The sequence below is a fragment of the Schistocerca nitens genome, chromosome 2 (genome assembly GCF_023898315.1).
Source record: "Schistocerca nitens isolate TAMUIC-IGC-003100 chromosome 2, iqSchNite1.1, whole genome shotgun sequence".
Classification (NCBI taxonomy): domain Eukaryota; kingdom Metazoa; phylum Arthropoda; class Insecta; order Orthoptera; family Acrididae; genus Schistocerca; species Schistocerca nitens.
In genome coordinates, this window is record NC_064615.1 from 1,011,507,699 (window position 1) to 1,011,529,318 (window position 21,620).

At 39.1% G+C, this 21,620-nt stretch overlaps 1 protein-coding gene across 1 annotated transcript in view; it reads left to right on the plus strand.

Annotated features, from left to right (window-relative positions):
- Positions 1-21,522, plus strand: part of LOC126237361 (probable ATP-dependent RNA helicase DDX46) — a 165,510-nt gene extending 143,988 nt beyond the window's left edge. The window contains exons 18-20 of the mRNA XM_049947429.1: positions 10,954-11,120; positions 19,170-19,343; positions 20,845-21,522. Coding sequence (XP_049803386.1) covers positions 10,954-11,120; positions 19,170-19,343; positions 20,845-21,087 — 584 coding nt within the window. The 3' untranslated portion in view covers positions 21,088-21,522. The remainder of the gene's footprint in view (positions 1-10,953; positions 11,121-19,169; positions 19,344-20,844) is intronic.
- The last annotated feature ends 98 nt before the right edge of the window (positions 21,523-21,620 follow it).

The following is a 21,620-nucleotide window of genomic DNA, read 5'->3' on the forward strand; positions in this document are numbered from 1 at the left end:
CACATTATCATGCTTTATATTTTGTGTAGTATATTAACTTGTGACTGTTGTTTCACCATATATTATGCTGGATTAAGTGCGTATGTGCACCGTCAATTTTCTTGCCTTATGTATACGCTATATGTCACTTATCTGTATTTTACTATTTGACAAGGGATGGTTTTTTTTCCCCTTACCCTGCTATGCCAGTGGTTATTGGTATATTTATTAACACTATATTTCAATATAACATTATGGTTACCACAGACATTATTTAGTCCGCCCATGACGTGACCTTCCAGACAGTGCTTTTACCTATTCTTTATTGGCATAATGTCATTAATTTTACGCTCATGATAGGCATCATGTTGCATTCTGTGCAGACCAATGACCATAATTGTAATATAGATCTTACTTTATAAATTTCTGTAACATTCCCCTACTGATGCCGCATTCTAGATGTAACATTTATTTTGATGAGATGTCTTTTAGTTAAAATTTTAATGGTAACTGTAACTCATGCCCATACCACTTACCCATATCATGTACTGATCGACCTTCATTGGGTCTCCTTGGCAACCTTAAAGCGACCAGGACGCCTTCCCCGTAGACAGCCTCTTTGGCCCTAGTAAGACTAGTGGGTAGCCATGGTTACTCGAGTGGTGTCCTTGTTATCATCTTTGCTTTGGTCGATAACAGTACATGATAGAGGGCCACACTATTTTGTTGCAGTAATTATCTTTTTCACACTATATTTTATAAGCTATAAGATTTTCACTTGTTTTATAAGTTCTACAGATGGTAATAATGACTTAATTGTAACTACCACATTACTTTCTTAAGCGGCAGAAATGCAACTTATGTGATTGGCTATCCATGACATTATGTCAGAGACGGAGGGCGGGGCTTCAATTATTTAATTAGCAGCTGGCGTCTCTCACGTTGCAGTATACCATCAGCCACAAGCAAGAGGGTTGCCATGCGCCACTGCCTCTGGCAGATATCTATGGTATATCAACATTGTTTACTGTTTTATCAATACGTATACGATTCGTCCTTTATATATTTATAACGATTCTGGTTCATTGTAGGTCTGAAGATGATCTTATAATAAGATCGAAACTGGTCACCACATTAAAAAATTTATGCGGTCAAGACGGCTTCCAGTTTATTTATAAAATGTAACTGACAGTGACAGTCAACAAAGAGAAAAAAGTGAGAGGGAAAGGAAAATAAGTGTGCAGAACAGTACATGTGTTATTTACCATTACAAATATTCTTTTTCCATGTTTACTAGTTGGAAACCACTGCCATTTAGCTGTGTTTTGTTTTATGGTGCATTATATGCCTTCTTTATATTATCTGTTACATTTAACAAACAATCCTGTTGGAAGAACATCCACAACTGAGTATTATAGCAGAGGTTGAAACCGTGCTTCAGTTGTAAATTACTTTATTTTCACACAACTGGTTTCAGACTGTTATAAGCCCATCCTCAGGTGTCGTACTTTAAATAGCAAAAGACGGGAGATAATTTTCACATGCTGCAACACACATAAAAAACAAAAAACAAATTTTTTCATAAAATTTTTTGAAAAATCTTAAAAAACATTTTGAAATCACCGGTTGGACTTGTAGCTGTGAAACCTATGTCAATGCGCAAGTGGCACCAGACAGTACCATGGATGACTGCTTAGGTAGGGAATATATACAAATAATATCACGACACTTATGCTGTGCTGTGGTCCTGGAGCACCGAATGTACTGGGTGTAGTGTGCTGCCTGTGAGTGCAGACCAGGGTGTAGCGGATGCGAACGAGGAGGCAAATTGGAAACCAGAGTGGCAAAAGTGCTGCCATCTGTTGACGGAGAGAAGAACACCGGGCCACTAGCCCGGCCATTCACAATTTGAATTTAATGGTTGACATTTAAAACGAAAAAAAAAAAAAATCACAATATAAGTTAAAAGTGGATTATGCATAGTAAATGAGCATATTGAACAGGTCAGTCCAGAACGGTGGTGAAAATGAGTGGAAGGTGCGATATCAAATTATTGTATAAACTATAAAGCGCAATGAAACTTTGCTTTTACATGAGTGGCACACAAGTTTTAAATTTAGTGGGGATATATAAGTGGCAACGTGGAACAACGCGCCACAGTCATCAGTTAAAAGAACATGCACATGTGCCACTCCTATTTACAAGCTTTCGTTACTGATCATCAAGGAAAGCAGCGAAACCTTACGGTCTATACTGTCAGAAAGTAATATGCCAATTGAGAAGGCACTTAAAGAAACAGATGCGTTATTCACCCATTTCTTAAAAAAACTTTAATACCGATGTATCCGAGGACGCCGACTTTCAGGGACGTTGTGAAACTTCATAAGCCACAGGCCCCTCTAAGGCCAATCATCAACACTATTAATGCCCCAGATTACTTATTGGCTAAGGAATTGCAGTTTCCTCAGTAAGCATTATTTGTTCCATGATGATCATGCCATCAAGAACAGAGATGAGTTAATTACACACCTCAATCATGTAACTGAAACCAGTGATATGAATCTAGCAAGTCTCGACATCGTAATCATGTACACAAATATTCCCTTTAAATAGGTGATTCCTATTATTGAATCCAACTTATGGATGTTCTCTCATCTAGATCCACAAAAAATTAATGAATTCCTTCATTTGCTCAGAATTGACCTGGACCACGATTACTTTGTCTTCAAAGACACCATATATGGGCAAACTGGTGGGTTAGCCGTGGGATCTCCCATTGCCAGTATAATAGCTAATGTTTACATCAATCACGTTGAACATCAGTTTTTTTTCAACCCATCCACAACATCTTCAAAGAGTAGTATGCTACAAAAGATATGTCGATGACATCATACTTTCATATAATGGGACCGATGCCCAGCTGCAACTTTTTCAACATGGCTTTTAACAAAATGCCCCCCAAGATTCAGTGTACTATAGAATACCACTCTGGCTTTACACTCCCATTTTTATATCTGGAAATTTTGTTACAGAACACTAATGTTCACTTCAACATATTTAGAAAACCAACTATGACTGTTTCTATTATTCATTGCTCTTCAGTTCACCCAAAGCAGCAAAAAATGGCAGCTCTTCATGCTATGCTTTACCACGCGGCCCGAGTCCCTCTCTCAAAAGAAAATTACCAGTGCGAGTTGGATACCATTAAATTCATAGCGCATGCTAATGGCTACCAGACAAATGTTGTTGATGTTCTTCATTGTTGTTGTTGTTGTTGTGGCCTCCAGTTCCGAGACTGGTTTGATGCAGCTCTCCGTACTACTCTATCCTGTGCAAGCTTCTTCATCTCCCAGTACCTACGGCAACCTACATCCTTTTGAATCTGATTAGTGTATTCATCTTTTGGTCTCCCTCTACGATTTTTACCCTCCTCGCTGCCCTCCAGTACTAAATTGGTGATCCCTTGATGCCTCAGAACATGTCCTAACAACCGATCCCTTCTCCTAGTCAAGTTGTGCCACAAACTTCTCTTCTCTCCAATTCTATTCAATACCTCCTCATTAGTTATGTGATCTACCCATCTAATCTTCAGCATTCTGCTGTAGCACCGCATTTCGAAAGCTTCTATTCTCTTCTTGTCTAAACTGTTTATCATCCATGTTTCACTTCCATACATGGCAACACTCCATACAATTACTTTCAGAAATGACTTCCTGACACTTAAATCTATATTCTCTTCTTCAGAAACGCTTTCCTTGCCATTGCCAGTCTACATTTTATATCCTCTCTACTTCGCCCATCATCAGTTATTTTGCTCCCCAAATAGCAAAACTCCTTAACTACTTTAAGTGTCTCATTTCCTAATCTAATTCCCTCAGCATCACCCGAATTAATTCGACTACATTCCATTATCCTCGTTTTGCTTCTGTTGATGTTCATCTTATATCCTCCTTTCAAGACACTATCCATTCCGTTCAACTGCTCTTCCAAGTCCTTTGCTGTATCTGACAGAATTACAATGTCATCGGCGAACCTCAAAGTTTTTATTTATTCTCCATGGATTTTAATTCCTACTCCAAATTTTTATTTTGTTTCCTTTACTGCTTGCTCAGTATACGGATTGAATAACATCGGGGATAGGCTACAACCTTGTCTCACTCCCTTCCCGACCACTGCTTCCCTTTCATGTCCCTTGACTCTTATAACTGCCATCTGGTTTCTGTACAAATTGTAAATAGCCTTTCGCTCCCTGTATTTTACCCCTGCCACCTTCAGAATTTGAAACAGAGTATTCCAGTCAGCATTGTCGAAAGCTTTCTGTAAGTCTACAAATGCTAGAAACGTAGGTTTGCCTTGCCTTAATCTAGCTTCTAAGATAAGTCGTAAGATCAGTATTGCCTCACGTGTTCCAATACTTCTACGGAATCCAACTGATCTTCCCCGAGGTCAGCTACTACTAGCATTAATATTTTGCAGCTGTGACTTATTAATCTGATTGTTCGGTAATTTTCACATCTGTCAACACCTGCTTTCTTTGGGATTGGAATTATTATATTCTTCTTGAAGTCGGCGAGTATTTTGCCTGTCTCCTACATCTTGTTCAGCAGATGGTAGAGTTTTGTCAGGACTGGCTGTCCTAAGACCGTCAGTACCGTTACTCGAATCTAAGCCACACTCGAATCTAAGCCGCACCTGAAAAATGAGACTCGAAATCAAGGAAAAACAATTTTCCTGAATCTAAGCCGCACCTAAAATTTGAGACTCGAAATTCAAGTGGAGAGAAAAGTTTTAGGCCGCATCTCCAAATCGAAACAAAGTTAGTCCATTGTAATATGAGACACAATTTAGGTCGAATGAATGATGATACAGCTACATTAGTTTGGTTCGAGTCGTAAGCTTAGCAGTTAAGCTTTACCAGGTAGCCATTGCTTGCGTCAGGCGCTCCATCCGTATTTATACGGATACCCTTCTTTTTTCACGTGCTTCATCTGGTTTGAACTGATTGCTTATTTTTCTTTGATCTGATAAGCGCCGTTTTCTTTGTTATAGGTGTTTACATTATTCTAAGCTGAAAATGCATTACTGTACTGTGTCATGCATTGTTTGTCACATTCTGATAGTGCCTGTTTACGGCCTGCTTTTGTGCGTGCTACTGCCGCTTACAGTTAAAAAATAAATAAAAAAGAGAGGAGTGTCTCGTTAGCGAAACAATGACAAGAGACTGCTATTTATTGTTACTTACACTGTTGCTTTCTGTGATAATGATCAACAAGAACCAAATAATAGACTGCGTATGATAGAAAATGTTCTGAATGAGAGTTTACCGTATTTACTCGAATCTAAGCCGCACTTTTTTTCCGGTTTTTGTAATCCAAAAAACCGCCTGCGGCTTAGAATCGAGTGCAAAGCAAGCAGGAGTTCTGAAAAATGTTGGTAGGTGCCGCCACAACTAACTTCTGCCGTCGGATATATGTAGCGCTACACAGGCATGGTTTGTAGGCACAAAGATAAATACTGGCGCCAAAACCTCTGCGTCAGTAAACAATTTTTTTTTTTTTTTTTTAAAAAAAAGGTGGAAGACGAGCTTTTTTTCTCCGCCCCGAGTTTCGACCACTGCATTTTCATACATTATCCAACGAAGTAAATACAAACTCCGTATTGTTCATCTTCGAATGTAGCAGAATTTCAATGTACTACGAAAATCCGACTGGCAAGACTGTTTGGGATGTTTGTCAATATGGCCAACTCTACGTTCTGAAATTTTTCCTACCTATGACAAGAGATGGTTGCTAATAGGAACTTTTATGAATTGTGAATCACATGCAGTATTCTCTTCACCATAAGAATAATACGAATATAAACATTTTGCCATGTTTTCTTTTGTGTTTGCTGCTATCTCATTTAAATCTTGCCTACCTAATAAACTACGAAACTGGAGTGAGACAACAGGAAACGTGGAATATGTATCGTGTCATGTTTATATTCGTATTAAGTGATACAGTCAGAAATGAAGCACGGCAACTGACTAGATTTTCAAATCGAAGATGACTAATTTCTGTGCAGAATTTGATGTACTAAAGAAGCGGCCGCAAAGATTTTCAAACGGAGAAAAATTTTCGCTAAACTCTTGTTCAGAACATGTCCTATCATACGCAGTCTATTATTTGGTTCTTGTTGATCATTATCAAAGTAACAGCAGTGTAAGTAACAACAAATAGCAGTCTCTTGCCATTGTTTCGCTAATGAGACGATTCCTCTCTCTCTTTTTTTTTTTAATTGTTAGCGGCATTAGCGCGCACAAAAGCAAGCCATGCCGCGAGCGGCGACTTTCCGTAAACACGCACTATCAGAATGCGACAAACAATGCATGACACAGTACAGTAATGCATTTTCAGCTTAGAGTGACGTAAACACCTATAACAAAGAAAACGGCACTTGTCAGATCGAAGCAAAATAAGCAATAGATTCAAACCAGACGAAGCACGTGAAAAAGGGAGAGTACCCGTATAAATACGGACGGAGCGCCTGACGCATAGCAATGGCTACCTGGTAAAGCTTAACTGCTAAGCTTACGACTCGAACCAAACTACTGTAGCTGTATCGTCATTCATTCGACCTAAATTGTGTCTCATATTACAAAGGACCAACTTTGTTTCGATTTGGAGGTGCGGCCTAAACCTCTTCACTCCCCTTGAATTTCGAGTCTCAAATTTCAGGTGCGGCTTAGATTCGGGAAATTTTTTTTCCTTGATTTCGAGTCTCATTTTTCAGGTGCGGCTTAGATTCGAGTGCGGCTTATATTCGAGTAAATACGGTAGCGAAAATTTTTCTCCGTTTGAAAATCTTTGCAGGCGCTTCTTTAGTACATTGCATTCTGCACAGAAATTAGAGTCATCTTAGATTTTAAAATCTAGTAAATTCCCGTGATTCATTTCTGACTGTATCACTATTAGGCGTAAGAATAATATGAATATAAACATGACATGATATGTATATTCTTCAACATTTGCTGTTGTCTCTCTCTAGTTTCGTAGTTTATTAAGCAGACGGGATTTAAATGAGATAGCAGCAAACACGAAACAATACATCTCAAAATGTTTATATTCGTATTATTCTTATGGTGAAGAGAATACTGCATGTGATTCACAATTCATATAATTTCCTATTAGCAACCATCTCTTCTCACAGGTAAGAAAAAATTCAGAATGTAGAGTTGGCCATATTGCCAAACATCCCAAACAGTCTTGTATTACATTGAAATGCTGCTACATTCGAAGATGAACAATATGGAATGTGTATTTACTTATTTGGATAATGTATGAAAATACAGTGGTCGAAACTCGGGGCGGAGGAAAAAAAGCTCGTCTTCCACTTTTTTTTTTAATTTATTTACTGACGCAGAGGTTTAGGCGCCAGTATTTATCTTTGTACCTACAAACCATGCCTGTGTAGCGCTACATATATTCGACGGCAGAAGTTAGTTGTGGCGGCACCCACCAACATTTTTCAGATCTTCCGCTTGCTTTGCACTCGATTCTAAGCCGCAGGCGGTTTTTTGGATTACAAAAACTGGAAAAAAAGTGCGGCTTATATTCGAGTAAATACAGTAGTTCTAATGGAATGTTGTCTACTCCCGGGGCCTTGTTTTGACTCAGATCTTTCAGTGCTCTGTCAAACTCTTCACGCAGTATCGTATCTCCCATTTCATCTTCATCTACATCCTCTTCCATTTCCATAATATTGTCCTCAAGTACATCGCCCTTGTATAGACCATCTATATACTCCTTCCACCTTTCTGCTTTCCCTTCTTTGCTTAGAACTGGGTTTCAATCTGAGCTCTTGATATTCATACAAGTGGTTCTCTTTTCTCCAAAGGTCTCTCTAATTTTCCTGTAGGCAGTATCTATCTTATCTCTAGTGAGATAAGCCTCTACATCCTTACATTTATCCTCTAGCCATCCCTGCTTAGCCATTTTGCACTTCCTGTCAATCTCATTTTTGAGACGTTTGTATTCTTTTTTCCTGCTTCATCTACTGCATTTTTATATTTTCTCCTTTCATCAATTAAATTCAGTATTTCTTCTGTCACCCAAGGATTCCTACTAGCCCTCGTCTTTTTACATATTTGAATCTCTGTTGCCTTCACTACTTCATCTCTCAAAGTTACCCATTCTTCTTCTTCTACTTTATTTCTTTCCCCCATTCCTATCCATTGTTCCCTTATGCTCTCCCTGAAACTCTGTACAACCTCTGGTTTAGTCAGTTTATTGAGGTCCCATCTCCTTAAATTCCCACATTTTTGCAGTTTCTTCAGTTTTAATCTACAGTTCATAACCAATAGATTGTGGTCAGAGTCCACCTCTGCCCCTGGAAATGTCTTACAATTTAAAACCTGGTTCCTAAATCTCTGTCTTACCATTATATAATCTATCTGAAACCTGTCAGTATCTCCAGACTTCTTCCATGTATACAACCTCCTTTCATGATTCTTGAACCAAGTGTTAGCTATGATCAAGGTATGCTCTGTGCAAAATTCTACCAGGCGGCTTCCTCTTTCATTTCTTACCCCCAATCCATATTCACCTACTACGTTTCCTTCTCTCCCTTTTCTTACTACCGAATTCCAGTCACCCATCACTATTAAATTTTCTTCTCCCTTCACTATCTGAATAATTTCTTTGATTTCATCACACATTTCTTCAATTTCTTCGTCATCTGCAAAGCTAGTTGGCATATAAACTTGTACTACTGTAGTAGGCATGGGCTTCGTATCTACCTAGGCCACAATAATGCGTTCACTATGCCGTTTGTAGTAGCTTACCCACACTCCTATTTTCCTATTCATTATTAAAGCTACTCCTGCATTACCCCTATTTGATTTTGTATTTATGATCCTGTATTCGCCTGACCAAAAGTCTTGTTCCTCCTGCCACCGAACTTCACTAATTCCCACTGTATCTAACTTTAACCTATCCATTTCCCTTTTTAAATTTTCTAACCTACCTGCCCGATTAAGGGATCTGACATTCTACGCTCATCAGCAAATGCAATCGAAAGGCGCTTCCAACGATCTGTAAGGGATTACCCTGTCATCTACTAATAATGATAACACTAAAAAAAAAATTTGCTGGATCCCATATGTAGGTGTTATATCTGACAGGATTGGCAAATGGCTTAGGAAAGAGGGGGGTTATACCCGTCTTCTACACCCTGCATAAGGTTGGGCACCTATTGAAGCACCACGAAACCAGAGAAGACAACCACTACGCACAATCGAGCATCTATTGCATCCAGTGTAGTGAGTGCCCTTCCGCATACATAGGCCAAACTGGCCGTTCCTTTAGCATACGGTTCAGAGAGCATCAGGATATTAGCAATTCCAAATCCGCTTTCACTAACCACTTGAAGGATCATAACCATTCCATTTCAAATATAAACACAAATTGCAGGATTATACATATTCAATGTAAGGGCTTGATTTTAAACATTTTAGAAGAAATAGAAATCATCCACAGCATTTGCTGTGATCTGTCTGGCATTTTGAACGAGCAAACTGTGCTTAAGCATGCAGTCCTGCTGAATAACTTTTCTTTTCTGAAGCAGCATCCAGCCTCATTTCCTTCTCTTTCTGGTCTCTGATTACTGTACACCATACATGTATACTATTTTTTATCGGGTCAGTGTTTTTTTATGGCCTTCAATAGGCTAAACGAATGTACAGCATATGCCTGTTTTCTATAGTGAGGTCCGCAAGGTCCACCCAGTTCATTTTATATAGCTGTAAAATTGTCCTCTCTTAATAAAAGTTGCATGTTTTCATTTCATCCTACGACTATGGCACATTATAGTACTGTGGCATTATCTGTGCCCCCACTAATTAAAAATTTACCTTTCATGATGTAAAGTGTGTCTCAGGTCTTATCTAATGTAAGTCTCGATTAATTGTCGACTGTTAGTTAGCAGTTTTAAATTGACCCCACTTTTAATGTATCCTTTTAATGCTATCGCTGCTAGCTATTAATTGGCATATTACTTTTTGACAGTATAGACTGTAAGGTTTCACTGCTTTCCTTGTTGATCAGTAACGAAAGCTTGTAAATAGGAGAGGCACATGTGCATGTTCTTTTAACTGATGACTGTGGCGCGTTGTTCCACGTTGCCACTTATATATCCCCACTAAATTTAAAACTTGTTTGCCACTCATGTAAAAGGAAAGTTTCATTGCGCTTTACAGTTTATACAATAATTTTATATCGCACCTTCCACTCATTTTTACCACTGTTCTCGACTGACCTGTTCAATATGCTCCTTCACTATGTATAATGCACTTTTAACTTATATCATGTATTTTTTATGTAATTTTTTGCTTTTCCTTCATTTTAAATGTAAATCAATAAATTCAAATTGTGAATGGCCGGGCTAGTGGGCCCATGTTCTTCTCTCCATCAATAGATGGCAGCACTTTTGCCACACTGGTTTACCAATTTGCCTCCTTGTTCGCATCCGCTACTCCCCATTCTGTGCTCATAGGCAGCACACATGTGGCACTCGGGGGGACCACAGCACAGCGTAAGTGTCGTGATATAATTTGTATATATTCCCTACCCAGGCAGTGGTCCATAGTACTGTCTGGTGCCACTTGTGCATTGACATAGGTTTCACAGCACCTAGCCCAACTGGCAGTTTCGAAATGTTATTTAAAAGTTTTTAAAACTTTTTAGAAAAAAAAATTGTTTTTTGTTTTTATGTGTGTTGCGGCATGTGAAAATTATCTCCCGTCTTTTGCTATTTCCAGTGAAAACAAAGTAATTTACAACTGAAGTGATTTTCAACCTCTGTTACATTATTTAACATTTATTTCCTCTCTGCGTCCTTGTAGTGTTACTTGGCTCATGCATTTACGTGTTTTTATCTGCTTATTTTCAGTATCTGACAGCTGTAAACAGTTCATTTATTAATTTCTCTTTTTTACAGTATTGCCTGGGCAAATGGGACCCACAGCAACTGATAAGTTGGAATTGGCTAGAAGATTAGCATCCCGCATCAACATGGCTAAGAACTTGGGAGCTGAGGCCAAGGGGGCCACACAACAAGCTGCTGAAGCTATTCTGAAGGGGGGTGGATCACAGCCACTTATCACGGTAATACATCTTGGGCCACTCTCACGCCCATCGCGCTCTCTCTCTCTCTCTCTCTCTCTCTCTCTCTCTCTCTCTCTCTCTCTCTTTCATATCTGTGTACCTACCTTTCGTCAACTCTCTTTCTCCCATCTCTTTCTTTGTAATTATAGATTATTCTACTCTTTCCATGATGTTGGATTGTGTTTTTGTATTGTTATTTGTTCCATACCAGTAATGTGAAATGATATTTTATAAATCCTTGCGGCTGAATTTATTTTTTGTCATCTTTGCCGTATAACTAATGACTGTTGTAAAGAGATGCCAACCCATAAAATTTATGCATTCTGTTCTTACCAGCAACAATTAGGTATAAGTACAATACGACCAGTAGACTCAACACAACTGTATTTCACCGAAGCATTAATAACTTGAACATGTTATTTAAGTAACATTAAACAGGAACCAATTACGTACACAAAGAGCTGTAGCTATACATGTAGAGACTGGGACCCAGGCGGGCTCTGACTGTCATCTCTCTCTCTCTCTCTCTCTCTCTCTCTCACACACACACACACACACACACACACACACACACACACACACACACACACCTGATGCACCCTCTGCAGTCTACAGATGACATAGCACTGCCACACATGCGGTCTTTTGAAAGTGTGCACATGCATCACTGCATTCCTCCCCTCTTATGGAGGTCACAGATTCTTGAGACGTCCATGCTGTCCTCCTCGTCTGCTGTGCTCAGGCTGAGATGGCGTGCTGCAACAGGAGCATATAGTATGAAGATGAAGTGCTTTGGGCACGGAAACTTTCTGTGACCACTTTCCCGTGCCAAACCATATGACTTCAGGGCTGTTTCTATGTCAACCTCGGGCATCAGCTCTGGTGATGGTGCTTGCAGTGCTAATGGTACTGGTATCAGCAGTTGCTCAAGAACAGGTGATGGAATTCCTGACAATGGTGTCGGAAGCAATAGAAGAGCTGCTGGTTTGGCCACTGATGATGGACGCCCTAAACTGCATGGGAGTGGAGAACCGGCAGCAGCAGGTGATCTGACTCCCATGTGGATGGGCTCAGAGGCAATGGTGTGACATTAGGGGGTGCCTGCCCATTCACGTGACCGTGAAGCTAATTGTGTTACCTTGAGCAGAGACTGTCCTCTGTGAGGATGTCACAGAGACGCCACCCAGGGCATCTGATGATGACAGCTGGAATCCATTTAGGACGATGCCCAAAACCACGTGCCTAGACAGCCACACCAGGCTATGAGAGACGCAGTGGCTGCATGGATTGATGTCCAGTTGGAGCACACAGGAGATGTAGCAGCGTTGTCGGCTGGCACCTGTGGAGGAGCTGTGCCAGGCTCTTCTTGCAGAACCGCGTGAAATGGTACAATGAGAGGAACTGATCTAAGGCAGTGTTGGATGAAGAAGTGGCAATATACATTTTCATCTGAGTTTTTAATATTCACACTAGGCATTCTGCCTCACTGTTAGATTGCTGATGGAATGGTGGGGTGAGGATGTGATGTACATCACGGGAATAGCAAAATGCCGCAAACTCTTGCGATGAAAATTGTGGACCATTGTTGGACACTATCATCAAGGGTGAGCTTATAAGTGAAAAAAGTTTGGACAAGGCTGTGCCTGTAGCTGTTGTGGATGTGGAAACACAATGAATGACATACAGAAAATAAGAATATGTGTCGACCACCAACAGCTAATAAGCATTCAGAAAGGGGCCAGCAAAATCCACATATATATGGTCCCATGCATGTGACAGCATCAGCAAAGGAGATGACGATGCTTGTGGAGCTGCTTGGTACACTGCACTCTGTGAACAGGAGGCAACCTGCCGGATAATGTCATTGTCCAAGCCAGGCCAAAACATGTCTCGACGGGCCAACGCTGTTGTGCATGACATGGCCCCATGATCTGCTTGTAATAAATGGAGAACCTCCAAATGAGCACCGAGGGGATCACTACCAGAGGGGTCACATGTTCCACGTCTAAAAGCAGAACAACGCACAGAGAGTTGATGTTGAAATGTGTAATAATTACAGAGGGGGTTGGACACACCAGAAGGTGATGAATCCGTCAACCATATTGTATGAATATTATGATCTTTCGCAAAACAGGATCCAAAACTATAACCTTCATGGTCCATGTTTTGGTTACAGGGAAACAATCAACTGTCTGTTGTGCACTGACATCAAGGTAGAAACAAAGCAATTCCTCCTGATCAAATCCTGGGTCCAGACTGCCTGGCAGGGAGGACAAAGCATCGGCATTTGCATGTTGATTTGTAGGGTGGAAATGAATCTCGTAGTTGTAACACAAAAGGAAAAGAGCCCAATGTTAAATGTGATGTTCCAGTTTATCTGGTAATGACACAGGAGGACTGAATAAGGAAACCAATGACTTGTGACGGGTGACTGGATCGAATTTGGTACCATAGTGAAAAACATGGAATTTCTTCACAGGATATACAATGGCCAAAGCAACCTTTTTCATCTGAGAATACCTAGTTTGAGCAGGAGTCAGCATTTTTTAGGCATAAGCAATAGATCAAAGAGCCATCAGGATATCTATGAGCCATTACCGCCCCCTACCCGTACTGTGAAACGTCCACTGCAAGGACCAAGTGTGGGCCTGGTTGGTGCAGACTGTAACATGGTCTTAAGGGTGGAAAACACGGTTTCACAAGCCAGCGACCGGTGAAATGGAGTCCCTTTGCACAGCAATGCGTGTAATGGCTGCAAAGTTCTTTGACTGCTGTAGGGCAGGGGAGCAACACAGTAGCAAAAACATGTTGATGCAGGGGTTTTAGATCCTTGTGAGAAACTTCAAACCCAAGATAAATGATAGAAGGTTGAAAAAATTGACATTTTCTAAATGACAATTCAACCCAGCCACAGAGGACAGAAAAAAAAGAGTACAGGGAGTTTGTAAATGTTCATCAGTGGAGGCAATGGAAACTACAATGTCATGCAAATAATTTGGTCAGCCTGGCACAGATGCTGTAAGTTGTTCAAAAAAATTTTGAGAAATTGTGGGAGCAGTGGCAACTCTAAAAGGCGATCACAACTATTGGTACAATACAAAAGGGGTATTGACAATTAACATAGGTTGTGACTCTTCATCTAAATGGAGCTGTAAATAGACATCTGACAAATCTATTTTTGAGAAATATTAACCTTGTGACAACTTTGCAAAGAATTTATCTGGGTGCGGTATCGGGTATGTATCTACAATAGATTGTGCATTCACAGAAACTTTAAAATCGCCACAGAGGAATAACCAGCCCGACCGTTTCTTTGCTACAACAAGGGTTAGCCCATTCACTTGATGCAATAGGCCAAACAATGCCTGATTCCGTGAGCCGATCTAATTCATCTTTGACTTGTTCTCTGGGTGACACTGGAATCGGACTGATCCAGAAAAAATGAGGCTGAGCAGAAGTTTTCATGATAACGTGTGCTTGAAAGTTGTTGGCACACCCCCATCCAGAAGGCAACAAAGAGGAAAATTCAGAGCATAATGTTTCTAACTGTGTATACGGTTGTTCAGACACTAAATTCAGTTCATCTGAGGAGGTAAAACCAAACAACGTAAAAGCATCTAATTCAAAAAGATTCTCCCAGTGTGTGTTACTTACAACAAAAAATGTATGTGACTCGACTACTGATTTGTAGGTCACTGAGACAGACAATTGGCCGAGAATAGGAATACTCTGTTTATTGTAATTTACTAACTTTTGTGACAAAGAGAATAGCGGAGAGGTGCCCAAGTCCATATAAGTTTGTGAATTTCACAAGATTATTGGAGCTTCTATATCCACTTGCATGTGCAGAACTTTATAAAAAACCATAACATCAATGAAAAGCTTGTTTGGCGTTATGGAAATAGTCGATACTGTGTTTATGTCCATATCTGCATCAGGATCATTGTGCTGAATTTTTCATTACAAACTGAAGCAATGTGACTGTTTTTGTTGCAATTATGACAGGTAGCGCAGCACTTGGGGCAGTCAGTGTTCACGGTTAATGGAGCAATAAGGGCAGGACGGGAGCATGGAAGGCATATGTTGCTGTTTACTGGCCTGTTTACATTGTTGGTGTACCTGCTGCTGGGAGCAAGGTCAGCCACCTTGACACTTTGATTGTGTACGGACCATCACGAACGTGTCTTCTCCCCCCTGCCAACTATCTGAAGCTTGATGTGGAGGAGTGGGTTGGATTGCTGAAACTTCTCGCCATCTCTCAATTTGATTACCCACAGCTTGTGACACCTCAAATGACTGTGCAATGGCTAAAACCTCAGAGAAGGATGGATTTTCACACTGGAGGGCACACACTCGCACCTCACAATCTGGTGCTAAACGAATGGTAGCATCTCTCACCATCTGATCACCACACAGCTTCTTTTGCTTATCAGACACAAAATGACGATGACGACTTAACCCAAGGAGTTCAGCCGCCCATGGTTGATAGGATTGATGTGTTTGATTCCTACAGCAGTGAAACTCAGTGAGGGATGCAATAACATGGGTGCGCTTATGATAGTACTTTGAAAGAAGTTCACACATTTAGTCAAACATTAAAGAAGATGGATCTTGGGAAGGGGCAAGATGACACAGGCCTTGATACATTCTTGGTGATATCCATGAAAGGAATGAGGCATGACATAAAACAGTGTCAGTAATCCCAAAACTTGAAAGTGTTGTCAAAGACATTTCTTGTATGTGTCCCATTCCTCAACAGACCCCTTGTATGTAGGGAAAAGAGGAGGTGGATAAACTGTGGGGGCCACAAAGGCAAAACGGCAGGCACCACAGACTGAGCAACTTGCCGGCTAGACAAAACAGAAGCCAGTGATTGAAATACCTGAGTTTGATTATCCAGCACCTGTGATTGGTGGTGCAATGCCATGATGAATGATTGTTGCTGTTCAAACAACCAACGTAACATGTCCTGTCTGTAACACCGTCAGCCATAATGAGAATAAGCAGAGGACCACGCTCATCACCAGTCATATTGTAATTAGGTATAAGTACAACACAAACAGTAGAGTGAACTCAACTTTATTCCATGGAAGCAACTCGAACATAGTATTTAAGGAACATTTAGCAGGAACCAATTTTGCACCCAAAGAGCTGTAGCAATACACATAGAGGAGAACTGACGCCAAGTATAGCTGTGGTAGCCTTATGTAGACACACACACACACACACACACACACACACACCAAGTATTCTGAAAGTACACACACACATCACTGCAAAAATAATTACTTGTTTCATTGCGTGTGATCACATTATACATCATTATTACAGATTCTCTTGACATATATTTATTTGAGAACTGTTTGGAGACTTATTAGTTGTCTAGGGAATTGTATAATGTCCTGTTTCACATCTGCTAAGCGTATATTTGAAGTAAAACGTTTTTCATATTTACTCTGAGAAACTTCTACGATGACAGCAATCTGTTTCTCTTCCTTATGCATTAAAGATAAAAAACTAGAGGTATATTGGAATAAAATTAATGAAGTACCATCCATGCATCTCTCTCATGCTTGATATGGAAGAGATGTTGGGAGTGCATTGTGTCAGGTTGTAGGTAGGTGATTGCAAGATGTTTTGTAAGTTCAAATGTTGATGCATTATGGTGTAGATGGTGCTCATGCTAATACCCAGGAACCGATGGATCTTGTCCATGGTGATTCTGTGGTTGTCCAAGACTAAAATATTCAGTTCCACAACCATTTCTGGTGCGATGACACGATGAGCATGTCCAGGATGTGCATCGTCTTCCAGTGACTTGCGCCCTTCAAGGAATCGTTTCCACCATTCCACAACAATTGAACAACTCGGACTGTACTCACTATATTCAGCCTTCATCCGTCGATACATTTCACGGCCTCCAATTCCCTCCACCACCAAAAATTGAATCACTCCTTGTTGTTCTTGCTTACTCACCTGCATGTTAAGTAGTGGACAATAACTTGTGTGACCACCTTCTCTTCGGTGTGAAACCACACTGGCGCTATGCGATATCAAACGGTGGGCAAGCGTCAGTCTCACTACCAGTAGATGGCACCACCATACCTGCAGTTACATGGTGCCACCTTATGTGTAAGGCAAAGGTGTAGATGCACTGACTAGGTTTCATTTGAATGAAACTCATACGTTGTGTCCCAGGAGGAATGGTCAGTGTTCAAGGATATGACAGGAACTACCGATCATGCAAAGCAAAAAAGTCTAGTAAATATGGGCTCTGAAAACGTACCTTAAAAGGTATGAGCAATTCATCATCTTTAATACTGTGAAACAAATCATTTCTGATGCAAGCTCTTTGCTTTCCATATTTTGAGAGTAGTATGGATCAAAACAAGAAAAAAAAATCCTAGTAAATATGGGCTCTAAAGTGCATACCATGAAAGCTATGAGCATTTGTTCAGTAGAAGAGCTATGTATGTTTCACAGTAGCAAAGATGAACAAGTGCTCATAGCTCCTAAGATTTGCTCATGTTTAGTGGACATTTTCTTCTTGTTTTGGTCCATACTACCACTGCTAAAAATATGGAAAGCAAAGAGCTTGCATTAGAAGGGATTTGTTTCATTGCATTAAATATGAAGAAGTGCTCATGGCTCTTAAGGTATGCATATGTACAAGGCATCCCAGATTTTAATGTTTTAAGTTCCTAAAAACACTCTGACAGTTGTACAATAATCATTCAAAAAATAAACAAGTATTTTGTCCTACATACTAAGAGTTGTTACTAGTATTACAGATAAAGAGTTTGAATTTGCCTCATCCATGCATTTACTTCCAAACATAGTCAACTGAAACACTGAGGTTTTTCTTGTGATTGTTGTTACTGTGAGATGTTTCAGGTACCTTGTTGTAGTTGTTTTCAGTATTCAGACTTTTTGATGCAGCTCTCCATGTTAATCTATGCTCAGTAAGCCTCATCATCTCCAAATAACTACCGCATCTTGCCTTTATATCGTGTTCAACCAAGACACCTTCCTTAATGTTTCAGCATCATGAACATTTGTTCACATATTGTTCAGTTAGTGTGAACTTTCATATTGGCATCTTATCCATAGCATGTGACAAATCTGTGTTGAATTTTTCACATGACTATTTCTCACATTTCTATCTGTGTGAATTGCAGTGGGCATGGTCACTTTCACAGCTACGTACAATCACCACATGTGTAGATCTGTGGTATGAGGTGCACTAGGCAAGTCTGTACTCTTTATTGGATGTAGTACACAGAATGAAAAATCTATTTATCATCCGTGTGCAGATTCTCTTTGTGTTCTTACTGACCTTTGTACAGAGGACTTAATTTCTATGACTGTAACCTGAGAATTATAGGATAGAATATTCACATATTAATATTCAAGCAATTCTTGTTCAGTACATTCTACAAGTTTCATGAAGATTCTCAGTGTGAAAGTACACTGCCGTTAGATGTTTGTCATTAGATAATAAAGGAAAAATTAACTGAAGTTTGGTTTAACAAAAAAGATCACTGCATTTTCCTCCCATAGTTCAATTTTAGTTATATTTTTCTGTGGGGGTGCACCTCAGAAGATCATGCATTGATTTATAGTGCTTCATTCAATAAAATATTTTAGCTAGTACTTAATACTTTATCTTGGTAATCATTCTAGTAATTATACATACATTAGTATTTGAATTTTATTTGTCGTCAGTCCATCCATTTGCTTTATGTTACCAATTTTCACACAAAATAATTGTGATTTGGCCTGTATTTAAATAAAATGCTTTGTAAGAAATAGTCTTTGTTGCTCCAGACATTTGTCAAAAGCCAATGCATTAGCATTTCATTCTTTTGAGAGACCACTGAACAACTAGTTAACTTGTAAGCATTATATTGAGTGCGCCAATAGCTATTTTGCAACTGCCACCTCTTCCTCTTTAAACATCCTCAATGCTACTTATTCTGATTTTCTGCCTACAAACTCAGTTCTGTGAAGCTGCTGTCTGATACTTGCTTTTAATATACTGTTTATTAGGCCAAGACTGTAGCAGAACAGCTGGCTGCCAAACTGAACACAAAACTGAATTACCAGCCGAAAGAAGAAGATGACAAAGGTGATGAAGATCAAGTTGAAACATTCCGCAAGTATGAAGAAGAATTGGAAATTAATGACTTCCCACAACAAGCAAGATGGAGAGTCACATCCAAGGTAAACTGTCCCTGTACATGTGTGTTAGTATGATTCTTCAAGTTCTTCAGTTTGAGAGATAACACAACATTTGCAATTATCAGTTGTAATAGTTCTGTTCTAATATTTATGATGATGCTGGCTGTTGTTGAACTAATCTTGAATAGCAGGATTCCATTTACAGGCTTTTCCTGTGGCAAATTGCCTCAGCATTATTTTTTTGTGTTTTATCCTTTCCTGTTGTCATGATATACCGTTTTGCACCAAGAAAAGCATGTAGGCCATCTCAGTTTTTGTGGAAATAAAGAGCTGATATGCTTTGGTTCAGAATATATTGAAATCTGTTTGGAAGTGCATATATTTCTAATTAACTAGTTCTTGTACTGTAGGCAGTGAGATCATGTGCATTATACTGACCACACTAATTGTTCTTTTTTGCTGCTTTCTAATTATATGAGAATCACTTTAACTTATTTTTTCTTACTTAGCATTAAAAAAGCCTTGTTTAAATATGTACCAAGAGTATAATGCTTCTTGCAAAAACATAAAAGCATCTGTCTAACATTGAGTCATGCTGGATTTGTCATCCTGCCTATAGATTTCAAATTATTGATTTTGTTTCTTCGTATTCTCTGTTGCTGATTTTTACTTTCCAAGAACATTTACTTATCATTCTTCATATACAAGGTGTCTTCACCTTAAAATTTCTTGTACCTATAACTTCTTTAACAGTTGCTCAAAAATTGGCATTTCAAATGGTAATACTACAAGTTCTGTTGTTTGCATCACTTTATCATGGAATCTGTAATTATTATTTTTTATTTATAATGCAAATCATCATCATTGAATTTGTTATCCAAGAACTAATTAATATCACCCATTATTTTATCTTCATTATTAATGTTATTATTACCATTTATTATTTTGTTAATAATGCAAATTATTATTATTATTATTTTGATTGCTACTTAGTATTTTTTGTGTGAGTTGTTCCTGGTCAGATGTAAGAGAAGGCCTTAAGGCCCTAATTTGGTCGGGCTGAATAAGCAACAAATGAATAAATAAATATTGTCAGTCATCTCTCTTATTGCAACAAAGAAAATTTAAGCTTTTCAAGACCATCATTTTGTGGTAAATAATTGAGAAATATAAGAAATCACTTCTGCCAGTAAAATTTGTTGAGAAGTGTACTGAATATCAGTTTACAGTTCTTAACCAATCTTTACTCACTCACTGCGTGAAATTTATCAGTTAATATTTTAATTCAAACTATTGGTTTTCTTTTTTTATTAAAATCTTCAGTACATCAAAAATACAGTACACTGAATATTAGATTTTGATCACGGTAATGTCAGTATATTCTGAGTTCTAATCACAATGTTCTGTTGCTGAAACACCTAGACTAATGCTTCCACTTACATTTTTCTCAACAACTTATTGTAATACACTGTTGCAGATCATCATTTCCTATTAGTGTGTGTTATTAAGCACAAAACTAATTTTAAATTAATTTTTTTTCCAGGAGGCACTAGCACAAATAAGTGAATATTCCGAGGCTGGCATCACAGTACGAGGTACCTATTATCCCCCGGGCAAATCACCCCCAGAAGGTGAACGTAAGCTGTACCTGGCAATTGAAAGCACAAATGAGCTCGCTGTATCAAAGGCGAAGATTGAGATTACCAGGCTCATTAAGGAGGAACTTCTAAAATTACAGAGCTCAGCACATCATCTTATGAACAAGGCTCGATACAAAGTGCTTTAAGATAATGTGTATATTGGGTGCACTACAGTGTGAGATTGGTAACAGAAACAGTCCTGTTATAGTGGAACAATAAAGAAATAATTTTGCTTGGAATGCTGGACAGTGTTTGTTTTTCACTAAGAAGTGAACAAAAGAACATGGTTCAGCTTCTGGACCTATATTTTACTGGAAGTGCAGTATGCAGCATTACAGAATTATTTTTCTGTTTGTATAACAAGAAAAAGGTTCTAAAGCTGATGCAGAAAGTTGACTGCTGTGAGATATACAGAGCTTTGTCACATCAATTATACAAGAATGATTGTACATATCCCTACCTGTTATTAAATGTATGTGCTTATGCTTGTCACTATAGTTTGTGTATTTTAAAAGTTCTGTATATGTATATATTTCAGAGGTCCCTTGACAACCATACAAAAATAAAGTAACCTTAAAGAAGATTGTGTTTTCTTTGATAGAAACATAGATACATCTACATAGACGCTCTGCAAGCCACCATAAGGTGCGTGGCGGAGGATACCCTGTACCACTACTTG